This window comes from Melospiza georgiana, chromosome 17 (genome assembly GCF_028018845.1).
Source record: "Melospiza georgiana isolate bMelGeo1 chromosome 17, bMelGeo1.pri, whole genome shotgun sequence".
Taxonomy (NCBI): Eukaryota; Metazoa; Chordata; class Aves; order Passeriformes; family Passerellidae; genus Melospiza; species Melospiza georgiana.
The window spans coordinates 8,235,202-8,249,200 of NC_080446.1; the positions used below are offsets into that span (position 1 = coordinate 8,235,202).

General features: G+C 40.8%; 1 protein-coding gene across 1 annotated transcript; it reads right to left on the bottom strand.

Annotated features, from left to right (window-relative positions):
- Positions 1–1,572: 1,572 nt before the first annotated feature.
- LOC131090695 (protein-glutamine gamma-glutamyltransferase E-like) lies at positions 1,573–12,820 on the bottom strand. The gene is made up of 13 exons (XM_058036233.1): positions 12,811–12,820; positions 10,908–11,075; positions 10,357–10,590; positions 9,682–9,800; positions 9,075–9,203; positions 8,013–8,190; positions 7,719–7,854; positions 6,767–6,870; positions 6,059–6,304; positions 4,838–5,143; positions 4,032–4,189; positions 3,685–3,818; positions 1,573–1,956 (listed from the first exon to the last, which is right to left on the bottom strand). Exons 1-13 carry the CDS (start codon positions 12,818–12,820, stop codon positions 1,809–1,811), a joined length of 2,070 nt encoding a protein of 689 aa, XP_057892216.1. The 3' UTR covers positions 1,573–1,808.
- Positions 12,821–13,999: the final 1,179 nt, after the last annotated feature.

The window sequence follows — 13,999 nt, forward strand, 5'->3', positions numbered from 1 at the left end:
TGGAAAAAGAATTAATTTAGTGTATATCTGCATTCTAAACTCAAGGCTGTGCTTGAGCTTGAACTTCTACTGTGGTTTACTGCTGCCCAGAGGAGGCCATCAAGATGATCAGAGGGATGGAGCTCCTCTCCCATGAGGAAATCTGATGGAATTGGGTTTCTTCATCCTGGAAAAGAGAATTTGGGTGATCTAATTATGGCCTGCCAGGACCTGAAGGGAGCCTACCAGGAAGATGGAGAGAGTCTTGTTAAAAGGGTGTGGAGTGACAGGACAAGGGGGAATGGCTTCAAACTGACAACGACTAGGTTTAGATTGGATATTAGGGGAAAAAAATCTTCCCTGTGAGGGTGCTGAGGCCCTGGCACAGGTTGCCCAGAGGAGCTGAGGCTGCCTCATCCCTGGAATTGCTCAAGGCCAGGTTGAATGGGGCTCTGAGAAACCTGGTCTGGTGAAATTGTCCCTGCCCACAACAGGGGGATTGGAACCAGATTATCTTTGGGGTCCCTTCCAAGCCAAGCTGTTCTGTGAATCTGTGATTTGCACAATGAGAGCTCTTGGCTCGCCTTGAGGAACACCAGGAGAAAAGAGGAGGAACCACTGTGGGCTCCTTGCACAGCCTGTCTGTAGCTCACCCCATCTGCATCCTGTGATGGCAGCAGGAAACAGGGGGCTGCAGGTGCCCTGCTCCAGCAATTCTGCTGGCTACAAGGACAAAAGGACTTTATAACCAGTCTGCTCTTGTGTTCCTGAACAGTGAGAAGCCCTTGTGACAGGTCACAGTACCCTGTTCAGTGTGGTGGAGGCTGGGGCACAGAATTAAGGTTTTATTGCTTCCTGGCCCAACAGTGCCAAAGCAGCAGCTTGTCTTTCCATCCACTTTACCTACACAGTCATTTTTAGTCAGAGCTTGAGTTACTGTTCCACAGTTATTGCCCATAAACCAAGCCACTCACTGGGCTACACCTACTTCACTGGAACCCATCATTTAGCCTGTACCAGTCCCCCATAAAAGGTTGAAGTTTGCTTTATTAACTCAAATCTAAGAGATGACTTCCTGACACATAATCTATAGTGAAGAATTCATAACTCTTCTCAAGTAAAAATACCCTCAGACTTATATTGCCCTGCCTTTTATTCCCAAATAAGGCTTTCAGCAAATAAAAAACATCAGCATTCTAAACTATGCACAAAATATGTACCCTGAGCTGGGCAATTACCCCCATGTGTTTGTTGAATGCCTCTCAAATTGGACACCACCCAAATTCCTGATGAACATCTCCTATGCCTCATTTGGTCACTGTGATTTGCCAAAAAAAAAAATAAAAAGGGAAACTGTCAGGACAGTTTGTAGCAAAGAAGACAAAGCTAAATGATATAAATTGTGCAAGTCATCCTCACTATGTTGAAGTATCACAGTTTCAGTAAGGAGAAACACTTTGGAAGTGTTTGCAAGTCCATTGGATAAGGCTTTCACTAAGTAACAATGAGTTTATGAATGTGTGTGCAGAGGCATCTGGAGCCAGGAGAAATTAATTCAAAAGAAAGTTAGACATAAATCAAAGACTCTCCAAGTGGAAGGTAAAATATTCTTTTTAATATGGATATTCACAACAGTAAATGAACAATCAGGCATTCCTCAGTTTATTTAAAATTACAGTGTAAAATTGCAATGATATGGTGCTGGTGACCCTTTATCAGAGGAAGCGAAGATTTGTTTTGCTGATTATCTCATTGCTTTCTATACAAGATTTCTTATCACATTTTGTTCAGTTTATACACACACAGACCACTCCTTGTACATCTTCATGTTAGTTAATCACATTTACCATCTTAAAGGTCTTGATATCTGCAAATTTATCACAGAAGAAATTAACAAGTAGATGTTTGGGTCCCGCCTCAGAAGGGATAAGTTTAAACTTGGTACTGGATTTCTCACTGGCTTTCAGTGGTGGTATGCTAAAATAAAAGGAAACAGAGGGAAAATACAAGTCAAAAACAGGCTTATGCAACATGCTTCAGTTTCTTCACTAATCATCTTCCACCTGGAGTAAGAACTCATCACTTCAAAGTAAGACGGCCATGAAAAGATCACACATGGCTTGATCACACAATACTTATCAGATAAGTATATGATAAGTACTTAAAGACTCAAATCCATACATTAAAGGCTCTCACAAATTCATTATGCATTAACCCAGATAAGCCCACAAAGGGGGACACAATAATATGTGAGATAAGATTTCATGCAGAACAGAGGGTGTAAAACACAACACTGAATCATTGCAAAAGAATAAACAGAGACCTTGCAGAATGTTAATATCAACTCTTGAATTAGAAAGGAGTATAGCACCAAGGAAACCTCAGTGTTTACAGAGCAGGAAATTCTGAATGGAAATGAAAATGTCTTACACTGAATGTTTTGTAACTCCTGGAAACTTGTTAATGTTTTTCTCTTACTCTGACATATAGTCTTGTCTTGCCTGAGGATAAAATTGTGTGGGATAGACAACAGGAGGTTGGTAAATTCCCTCAGGAGAGCTTATAAATGATGGGATGAACCATTCCTAATTGCTCAAGTGCAAATGGCAATGTCAAGTTGCTGTGTTTGTTTGTTTGTGTTTGTCTGTGTATTCAGCTAAAGAGCATGTTTTTATATCCCAGGTATTTTCCAGAAATAACTGCATTTGTGAGGATACACTGAAATTTTTATGCAATTTCTCATCTGTACAAAATGAAGGATAGTCTGAAAATTTAATCTTTCTGTTTCAATTATGAAATACTGAAGGGAAAAGGGCAGAAAAAGTTACAAAATCACCCAAGCAGATAATAGGCAACTGGGATCTATAGTTAAAAAAAAAAAAGTGTTTTATTCCAGTCTTCTCAATCTCAACATCATCAAATAGTTTCTTGACTCTTGTTTATTAATCCCCTAAGATAATTATTTGGTAGAGTTCTGAAAGCAGAGAGTGTGCCTGGAGCTCTCATTTTGGAAAAAGCTGCTTGCCATGGTTTAGTCTGTTCTGCAAATACTATCCTCCTCAAATTGTGATCTGCTGTGTCTGGAAAAGCTGAGCATGGAGCAGACCTGGCTTTGTGCTTTTCAGAGGTCCCATCCTTTGAGATCACAACTTGTGTCTAAGCAGTAATAATTTTTGTTCCCAAAGCTGAGACACTGCTGTATCTGCTTTTTACATGTATTTCTGTATGTTGGATATAAATACAATTTGTTTACAATGCTGTGCACCCAGATTGGCACCTGCAGTCCATTTACTAAAGTGAAAAAAAAATCCTGGTATGTTGTAATTTGGACAGAAATAGTTGTGTATCCTATTGTTGGCCTTTGGTCTCAAGAAGGTGCAACCAGTCTGGCCTATAGCAGGATAGACAGCCTCAGCAACATTTACAGCTTGGGTAAGCATGAATTTTTTCTCTGGAAGTGTGTGGTCCTGCTAGATAGGCAGGAAAACAAGTTCTGTCCAATTAGGACAGCAATTATTTGACCTCCCAAACCATGGAGCCAAAGCCCAGCCTAGATGAAGGGCTGGTTCATCACTGTGTGCTCATAACCTGTGCCTCCCAGCTGACAGCTAGAAAAAGGTGATGTCTCATCCCACAGTTCAGTTCCAGCTCATCCATGCCCACATTCCTGTGTGTTTGATAGCAGGAGATGGTTCTGGTACCCACCGTAGCTCCAGGACCCCTTGGAGGAGGTCACTGCCCTCCACCTGCAGCACACAGTCCTTCACCTCCTCATTGATGGGATTGGTGAATGCCACCTCCACAACCACCTCTTTATTCACTTTTGCTTCACCAAGTACCTGTGCAAAGAAAACATTTGTGAGGCCAGGTTCTGTGTTCTTTTCTAGCTGAGCCTTTCCAGGAGTCAGAAGGGGAGATATTATGAGAGGCTGTGATGAACCATGGCAGAATTTTTGAATGTGACCAGAGCATTTCTTTCAGGGAATAAAGTGCTCTCAAAGAACTCCCTTTCCCTTTTCTCTGCCACTGCAGTTATAACAAAGGGAATTTACCTGTATGTCAATGGCAGGATTGTCCAGGGTGATGTTTCTTTTCACAAGCACTTGAATCCCATCCTTTACATGACATAAAGCTGTGACCTGGATTGTTTTGTCTGTAGTTAACTGCTGCTGGTATTCAGGATACTTTATCTTAATGGGGAATTGTTTTTCTAGAAGGAAAAATTAAAAAAGGAATTGGTATATGCTTTTATAAGCATATCTAACATTAGTATTTTCCTTTTATGCTGTGAATAGGAATAGGAGGGTCTTCAGCCATCATTGCCAAAATTAATTAATGCAAATCTATCTGTTTGCTTTCGGTAGATAGTGATTTCTTTAATGTTATCCCTTCTCCATTAAATACTACTGTATTGCCTGGCTTCTTTCCCCCCCTATTGCTCTGAAAGATGCAACAGCTGGAGTTTAAGGAGTTTGCTGGTGCCTCTCCAGAAGTTAAATTACATATTAAAGAAATGAATTATTTTTTCTGTTTCTCACTAATGACTTTGAAGTCTAAGATTAATACAAGACAGTATCAGTTGTGATCCAATGATCTTTCACCTCATGTTGGAGATGCTGACACATCTCTTATCCCAGGCTCCTAATGATAATATTTTCCAAAATGTGAAAAGCACTTGGGGACATGAGAATGTGAAGCATGCCTTGTTAATGTACGTGTAATCAATATTTTTCTCAGTCTCTTCTACCCAGGGATTTAGGATTACAGTTTGTTAAGAGCTTTTCCTCCCAAGCTGAGCAGCCTCCAATGCCCCTTTACAGATAAAACCATTATGTTTAAAAGGTATTTGAAAAATTACCTTCCTTTGGAGCCAGAGTGACAGACAGAGAGTCCTTCCAGATCTGATTAACTCGTCTTCTAGTATACAGAGTACTCCATGCAGTCATATTTACATTTACAGTCTTAGCATCAGACTGCAAATTTTCAAGAACCAGAAGTAGGTTGAGATCTTTGCCAACTTCTAAAGAGCCAGCCACCTTGAATTTTCCTGAGATGTCAGGCTTCTGTTCAACTTCCTCCTGTTTTGGTGCTGTAGGATCAAATTTATCCTCAAGTCCCAGCTTCTTACGGGCTTTTTTGAAAATCTCTCTTTCTTTTGCAGAGCCTGTCAGGGAGAACCATGAAAATCATCCTCAACAGTTAACATGCATCTCTTATTTTACATGGCTGCTAGAGAGCAGCTAGCCAGGACATAGTGTCTGTGCTTAGAGATAAACAAGCTCTCTGTTTTCCACAGCCATACCTCATTTTCTGCAACTGCAGTCAGTAATGTCACTGTCCTTTTAATAACATTTTTTTAAAACATAAAGTCTAAAGTTTCTCTTTCCCCATTTCTATCCCTTTTTATGGCTATAACATTTAGAAATGTGAATTCTTATTTGCTAGCACAGAGGGAGGCCCAAATGTTGGGGAAGGCTGATGGCACTGTGTGGTGGGTTGAGCCTGGCTGGCAGCCAAGCATCCACCCAGCCCCTCACTCCCCTTTTCCATAGGAGGGGAGAAGGCTCGTGGATTGAGGTAATGGCAGTTTAACAGGAGAAGCAGAAACTGCTCATGAGCCAAGGAAAAAGATAAATATAACATGGGGATGATCAGATCTGAAGGACTGAGAAGGTGCTGTGCTCTTGCACCCTGTGAAAGAGTTGCTTTTCCTGGGTCTGAGTGCTGATTTAGCTCAGGTTTCTGCAACAGGTCTTTTATTCTGCAGATAAATGCTTGGGCTGTAGCCTAATTCTCACTAAGCAGAGGCAGACAGTGCATGTCAGCAACACGCAGATGGAACAGGGAACACTTTATTTGGAGATACTTAGACTTGACTTACTTAGGTCCCACAAAGCAGCTCCATATCAGAAAGGGCAAGGCAGTTTTTGTTTTTGTTTTTACTCAGTACCTTTTCTCCCCTTTTGTGTAGGAATTGAATAAATTCTGCTCCTACTTTATAAATACACTCCTAACTGAAAATTTATATCCTTTTGGGAATGAAGCAGCTGTGATCAGAAGAACCAGAGGTTTTACTTACCTTCCTCATATTTATAATCCCTGGTGACATCTACACGAGCATCTCTACCAACTGCCTTGGTACTGATGGAGGCACCAATTTCTGTAGACTTTGAGAATATCAAAGTTTTCTTTCCAGTTGCAGAGTCAAAATTCCAGTACATACAGTCTGCATTCACTTCTGCAAACACAAAGGGGCCGTCGTAGTCCAGCTCTACTTCTCCTTCTTTGATGGCGTGCCGTGAGGCAGGACCACACTGATAAATTCCTACAGCATCAAGGAAAAGGAATTTAGGCATAATCTTTGACAGCAAGCAGATTATTAGACAGATATTTATCACTGACTCCTGAATTGCCCTGTGCTGCTGTCCCATTCAAGCTCTTTCATTCACATTAACCCTCATACAAGGTCACTCATCAATGTATCTTGTGTTTATTCTGAAAGTACACTTGATTTATTCTATATTATCCCTTAATTTTCAATAGCACTTGAACCTACATTGGAAGTATAGGAATTGCTGTAAAAACTGCTCCTGGAATTCTAGTTTCTTTCTTGGCATCCACAGATTATCTGGAGTTTTTCTAATGCAACCAATGAAGTATTTCCTTCTGCAACTATTTCTGAGCAGATTGACAAATTGCTTTTACAATGATTTCTCTTTTTCCTTCTCTCTAAAAGTGACTGACTTTATTAATTTTCAGCATTAATCCTGAAATAAAATTCGTGTACCTCCACTTTCTTCCTGGGGAGTTGCATCCAGAACTTGCCATCCACTGTAAGAGGGGCCCAAGTCGCTGCGTGTAAACCAGCTTTCATTCCAGACATGGAAATTCCTGGGTACAAGAATGAACCAAGTAAGCTACTAGTATGTGTTTATGGATTCCTGTTCACCTCCTTTAATCAGCCATCTTAGTTGCCTGGATTAAATGCCTTTATTTGCACAGTTCTTATCTGAGGTTCACCACTTCTACCCTGACCCTCACTACATTAACTAGAAAAGTGCTGAAAATTGCATTGTGGAAAAAATATAAATGTTCAAGGGCAGAAAACAAATTTGTGAAGTTGTAAAAAATGCCTTGAGCCTGTTCTTCTCTAAAATCTCCATACACTTCCTTAGTTTTAACTTTAGGTTTCCTTCTGGCACAACACTACAGTTCTACATGTCACATGTAGATAGAAACAGTCCAGAACAAGAAGGGGAATAAACAAGACAGAAACTGAGGGACTACTTCTGCTCTTTGCTGAGTGCAAGCTTGTTTGATCTGCATCTGATGCTTAATAGAGGCAGTAGTTAAATTACTTTCACTCCAAATGATGCCACTGCAAGAAATCTGGTTCTGATGAACTTTTACTGGTTTTGAAAATAGTTTCAAACTAGATTAAGTCACCATTTGATACATCCAATGCAATATTGCAAATTTTCAGCCATCTGTGGTATCATAACTATAATTTTGCCTGCCCTGGCTTCAATTAGCTGTTGTAATTAGTGTCACAATTCTTTGTTTAACTGAGAAAGAGTGAAAACACCAAGTCCTGTAGTATTATTCTGTAGTATTTTTTATTGATTCTCTGTGTGTGTGTAGTAGTTTTTAAGACAATTCTTAATAAGATATAGCATTTGTCATTAGAATCTATGCTCTGTAGACATTAATAAGCTCTACTATTAAATATTGAGGCTTACCACACGCTGTCAGCTCCCTTCTCCAAATGATTTCCTTCTGCATCATAAAACTCATCCACACGCAGATTTCCATCTGCATCATGGGCAGAGCTGAAGTTTGTAATGGTGCGGGTGGGAATCCCCAGACATCTAAGCACTAAAGAGTGAAGAGAAAGCCACAGACAGAAAGCAATATTTCTGCAGGTTTCATATAGCATAGTAATGTCTTCAAAAGCTTCTATTTAGGGAGTATTAGCAATGCTTCTTTTAATAGAATCTGTGCAATGTCAGTCATGTGTGTGACATAAAACATACCTGTAGTCAGTACTGCTGCAAAAACCCAACATTGTCCATATTTAACAGGTTTGAATCCTGATTTCTTCCAGCTTTGCAGGATTTCACCACTTCCTGTCCAGCTGGTGGGATTTTTGCCACCCTCATACTTTCCACTCCAGTTTCCTAGCACCACCCCTTGGTCATCATTGGCGTTGACCTGAGAAGATATTCACTAAATTTATGATGAGGTAAATTAAGAGTTTACCGCCTGTCTGAAAGGGGCCTGGGAGTTAGAGTAAATGCTATATTGAATTTGAGCCAACAGTGCTCTCTCATCAGAAAGGAAAGCTCACAGTAGGCTGCACTGGGGAAGGTGTGACTAACCTTTCTCTTTCATATACCAATAGGCAACAGCAGAAAGCTGTAGCTTGGGAAAATCATATTTGACATAAGAGAAAAATTCCTCATTAGGAGGGTAGGGCTGCTCTGAACTGGTCACCCACAGAGACCACAAACCCTCCTTCCTTGGAGAGTTTCAAACCAGCCTGGCAAATCCATGGCTGAGCTGATCCAGTACCCAGTAGCTCCACTTCAAATGGGTGGCTGGACTAAAGACCTCCAAGGAACTGTTCCCTCAACCATCCCAATCTTATTTTTTCAGTGTGACTGAAAAATCATTTTTGATATAAGAGACAAATTCCTCATTAGGAGGATATCTGAACTGGTCATCCACAGAGGCCAGAAACCTTCCTTCCTTGGAGAGTTTCAAAGCAGCCTGTAAGTCCATGGCTGAACTGATCCAGTACCCAGTAATTCCTCTTCAAATGAGTGACTGGACTAAAGACCTTCAAAGAACTGGTCCCTCAACCACCCAATCTTATTTTTGCAGTGTGAATACTGGATATCAAAGTGATAATTATCAAAACTATCCCAGAGGAGATAAAACTGGCAGGCTCAGAGCAGTTGACCATGTAGGCCCATACTTCACCATATAGCCAGTGGCCTAAAATTCTCTATGAAGTGGCTTCATATTTACTTTCCCTGACTACTTTTACAGGACACTTAGTAGCTGAGTTTGCACTTTGTGAAGCTGTTGCTTACCATGGCACTGAGAACACGGCCCAGGTACCTGGGGTCGTGTCTGTGAGACACATCAGTGATGGGATCCTGGCGGTAGTACAGGCTCCGATCCATTATGGCCAGGCAAATATTGAGGATGTCTCCTTGAAACTGTGGTACAGAAAGGAATCAGTGCTTTGAAAACAGAGATTACTAAAAATCAGGATGCAGACAGCCACATTAGTGTTGAATGGAGTTTTTAAATCACTGATTGAAGCGCTGCAGAGCTCAGCCAGGAATTACCATGTAAAAATGTGGCCACAACAAACTCTGAAAATCAGAATTCACAGGGCTTTTAAAAACTTGGAATCTGTGGACTTGAGGCCTCTCAGCATTGCTACAGTACTTTACTAAGTTAAGGCTATGTAGTCTTAGTAAAGATATTAATGTTTGTGCTGGCTGGTCTTCCAAGGCAAAATAGGGAATAGTAAATTACAAATCCTCATATTGATCAGTGAAACAGGGCTTGGCACAAGGGTTCATTGCAACAGCAGAGTCCTGCTCTTCAGAGATGTATGCAATGAACTGGAAAAAGCAAATGACCCAGTTGATGCAAAAACAATGTCTGGTGCTTCAGTGCTACATTTACCTGGCCAAAGTTCCATCCAAAGCTGCTGATATGATTTTTATTGCCTGCAAAAATGATGCCAAACTCTTCTAGCACATATTCCTCACACTCAGCCGCGTTAGGCATGAACACATCATCACCTGAAAAACCAAAACAGAGAGATGTACAAACACGACAGGCAAAATAAAACAAAACCTCAGGAGTCTTGCTCTATAAGGCAAGAGCTCTCTTGGTCTACAAGGGTGCTTGCAGATATCCACCCTTTGCTGTTCTTGGTGCTATAAACAGATTGTGAAACTCAGGATCTACAATTAGAGAAAGGGGTGGGAGGTGTCTGAGTGAAGATGGAGGTGTGACACTGCCAAATCTCTGAGAAAATGGTAAATATGACTCTTTTCTTGGTTCTACAGAGGCCAGACACTCTCTTCTAAACTTGTGCAGAAATAGGGAAGCTTTGTCAAAAGCAGAACCTTTTCTTTTAGGACAATGAGCTCTCTAGTATGTACATGCTACAGAGCTGATTCTATGTACCAGAAGGTCCTAAGAAACTGTTAGACACTTTTTTTTTGGTCACTGCTCCCTCATGTTGTCAATTTTCAGCTGCTATATTAAAGTATAGATCAAACAGAGAAGCTGCAAATATTAATGAAGCTAAAAGCAACATAGGTCTTTAGAGGAAATCCGACACATTCATACCTGAAGCCCAAGGGTTAAAAAGCAAAACAAAAGTTCCAAGACTTTGTGGAGAGGAGCTGCCACTTTGAACACTCAGCCTGTAACGTCCAATGACAGCATTGTGTGGGCTGGAAATGGAGATGCTCACAGAGCTGGCGCTGCTGGACTGCACCACTGCACCCCAGCCCTCCTTGCTCGCTGCGCTGGAAATATCAAACGTGGCCAGGGTCTTGGTTGCCTTTGAGGGTTTTGGACCTTTCAAGAGAAACAAATAACATTTTTTTTTCTCCGTGCCATGCGGAAATAGAGATTTAGTCATCAACGAACTCAGCAGGGATGTAACCCTCCCAACCCTCCCCTCAGGTGAATTTGTGCCAAATATTGGCAACTGAAGGAAGCTGTGGCTGTTGGCTGGGGTGGCAGCAGTACAACAAACACCTCACACACTTCCATGGCTGTGAATGAGCACGTTGGCTCTGAGGTTTTCTCTTGCTGCTCTGTAGTGCAGATTGGGCCAGAAGAATGTCCTGAGGCAGCATTGCTGTCCCTGTGGAAGAAGCTGGGGGCCATACCTGTTTCTGCAATGAATATCAAGTTCTGCTCAGGCCGTTCTGCTCCATTGAAGGTGATAGTGAAGGCCTGTCCTCTCCTCACAATCAGTTCTTCACTAGAAAATTTACTTGTGTGGTGTTCTCTTGCATTTTCTTTCAGATGCCAGTCGGTACTCGGCTGCGTTGCAGCTATGAAAAAATGAGATGAGCAAAAAAGCTTGAGAGGAAGAAGGAGCACAAACACACTCTGAAGAATTGCTTGTTACTTTCTACAGGTAACTGGTACCCATGTGAGGCTTCTGCTAAAATTAGAAATAATTTTTATGTGAGCATTTTTTTAAGAGGCTTCATCTTGCATAGGCTGTTAGAGGTTATCTGCATAATTAAATATAGAAGCACTAGTATACATGGTACTAAAGATATACCCTGTACTAAATTAAAATCAGAAAGGCATGTAAGAGGAGAGAAACCTGAGAAAATTGAATATTTATGAGTTACTTAGATAAAAATCTCTCTGAACTCTATTAATTCTCCCATTCTGTGATGGTGTCACCCTAAGAGAGGCACAGCCTTGCTGCCTCTGAATGAGAAATAAAGAAACCTGACTGAGCTGAGAAACCCTGTGAATTTTAAGCCATTATGTGGTCTCTAGCCCCATTATGTGTCACACAGCTGCCACTGTTGGAAGCACCTAACAGGAACATGCTGATGGACACTGGGATGTTGTTTGGCAGTGGGAGAGATGGCAGAACTGGAGAGAGAGTACTCTTAAAATATATTTTGGGATGCTCTTGCATGAGAACTGTGGCTTCAGTCAGAGGCCAGAGAACAAAGATCCAAGATTGGCTTGGATCTGCCATCATCAGAGCCTATGGAGGGATTTCTAGTAGGAGATGGCTTGATGGTTTAACTGAAGCGCAGACGTATAGATGAAAAAGTTTTTCTCTTCCCCTGTGAAGAGGGAGATAGGAAAGAGTAGGAATGTGAGGCTTAGGAGTGGAAAATTGTTACCCTGTGCCATTATTGAGTTAAAAAAAAAAAGCATCCTATGTTCAAAGAGATTTCTTAATGTAAAGATTTTTTTACAGCATGATCTTAAATTTATCAAGTTCAGAAAAGCCTTGAAATAACTACACTGGTAGTTTTAGCAATGCAGTCACTGTCCAAATGTAGAGGAACGTGGGTTTTTTACAGTATTGAGGTGAGAAGTACAGATGATTCTTGAAGAACATATCTACTATTAAATAAAATCCTCAGAAACTTAGCAGTGAAGCACATCTATTGTAGAATGAGCTGAGGGCTCAGGGAGTTTTGCCTTTAGAAAGGCAGGAGCTGGAAAAGCAACATGAAACACTTTATAATCATTATTAAACTGGTCTGTTTGCATACCTATAAATATTAGCAGGTGAACAAAAAACCCACCACAGCGACAAAGAAACTGCCAAAAAACCCCCAACACTCCCATTTTTTGTATCCTCTCTGCCTCAGCTTCAGATTTCAGCCTTCTCTGCTCAGTGTAGCCTTCCTCAGCCTTTGCAGTGATACATTCCCAAAGTTCTGCTTTGCTTCTTTCTCCTATGTCAAGTCTGTCAGTCTGTCATTTGCCCTTTTCTGAAAACTCCAAATAGCTGCAGGTTTTCCCTTCCTATTTGCAAAATATAACATTTTTATGTCAGTTAAATGCCTGTGCTGCCAAACCTCATTCTGACAAGCTTGCTTTTCCCATGCACACAATAAATGAAAAAATGCAATTCCTCTGAAAATCCTTCTCCTGACTTTCAATGGAAGAATTTCCTGCTACTTCTTTTTTTATTGGATCAAATCTCCTTAGAGAAGTAGTGACCTCTCAGTGTCCATGACAGAGCTGAACATGAAGTATGGATGTAACAAAGAGCATCACAGGATGGGCTTTCCCCTTGCTCACCTTGGCCCATATCTGATCAATGTGTCCTCTGGAGCTTCCTCTGGAAGGCCTCCTGTAATTCTGCTGGCTCAAGGAATGAGTTCCACTGGTGCCTTCACTTCTTTAAACTCTGCAATATTTCCTCTGGGGGTGGAGCTTGAGCTGCTGTCTTTGCCCCCAGCCTTGATCTGATCAGTGGGGCTTGAGGATTCATTTTTCATTCATTTTCTTTTCTCTCTCAGTTCTTACGTCCTCATCTTAATTCCTTGCAAGTTAACATCTGAAGCTTGGACAATATTTATTCCTAACAGTCTGGCCATTTCTTAAGAGTTTCTTAATGTGTTTAAAACTATAAGAACTTCAGCAATTAGCTGCTTTTCTTTCTGTTGTAGGGCTAAAGTTCTAGGAACAGCATAACTCCTTCTTGCAAAACACTATTTTTAATTTAAAATACTCCATCAGAAATATTTACATGGACTTTTTGTTTAAATTAAGTCCCTAAATCTGTTGTTTTGGAGCTACTTTTTTCCCCCTTCCTGCATTGTAGTAATTGCAAAACAATGACCAAGCTACTGTCTCTGCCCCAGGACCAGTCAGGGCCAAATTTAAAGAACCAATTTTTTATTTATCACATAATTTCTGTTTAACCCCGTTCAATAGACAAGCACTCCATGTCATATTTGCATGACACACTATAGTGACACCAAATAAGTATATTTGTGACTAGTGATAAAATATTTCCTTTCAGCTGGTGCTCTACTATTTTTTCATAAGACATCTCTGACCATGCTACTGGCAAAGCCAATTTATGCTCAAAAATCTTCCTTTTAACTTCAAGGAGAGTGAATTTTGCTTTTGCTTTGCAGGTGGCTCCACTTTGTGTTAGGAGAGAGATAGACTAATTCTGATACTTTTATGAAACAACCTGTAAAACTGAATGAACTCAGTGCACATCTTAGAGATGCCTCTCAGTGACACCCATATGCTGGACTGGCACAGCTGAACACGTTCCCAAATTCATCATTTTGGTTGGCTGGGCTCAGTATTCAGGAGCCAAATTGTTTTGTTTTCTGGTTTGGATCGTGTTTGTAACATCTAGAATTGGAACTTGCTCAACCCATTTAATATACAGACATGTTTTATTCATGTTTCTTATAAACGGTGTTGTTAGAAGAAACAGTTTTTAACTGGCTATAATTCACACTGCTAC

Bases quoted from the DNA above. Each gene is read 5' to 3' on its own strand.
- LOC131090695 (XM_058036233.1), bottom strand. The intron at 10,591-10,907 runs GTATGGCCCCCA...TTCTCTTGAAAG, and splicing joins GATATTCATTGCAGAAACAG to GTCCAAAACCCTCAAAGGCA. The intron at 4,190-4,837 runs GTAATTTTTCAA...TTTTCCTTCTAG, and splicing joins CACTCTGGCTCCAAAGGAAG to AAAAACAATTCCCCATTAAG.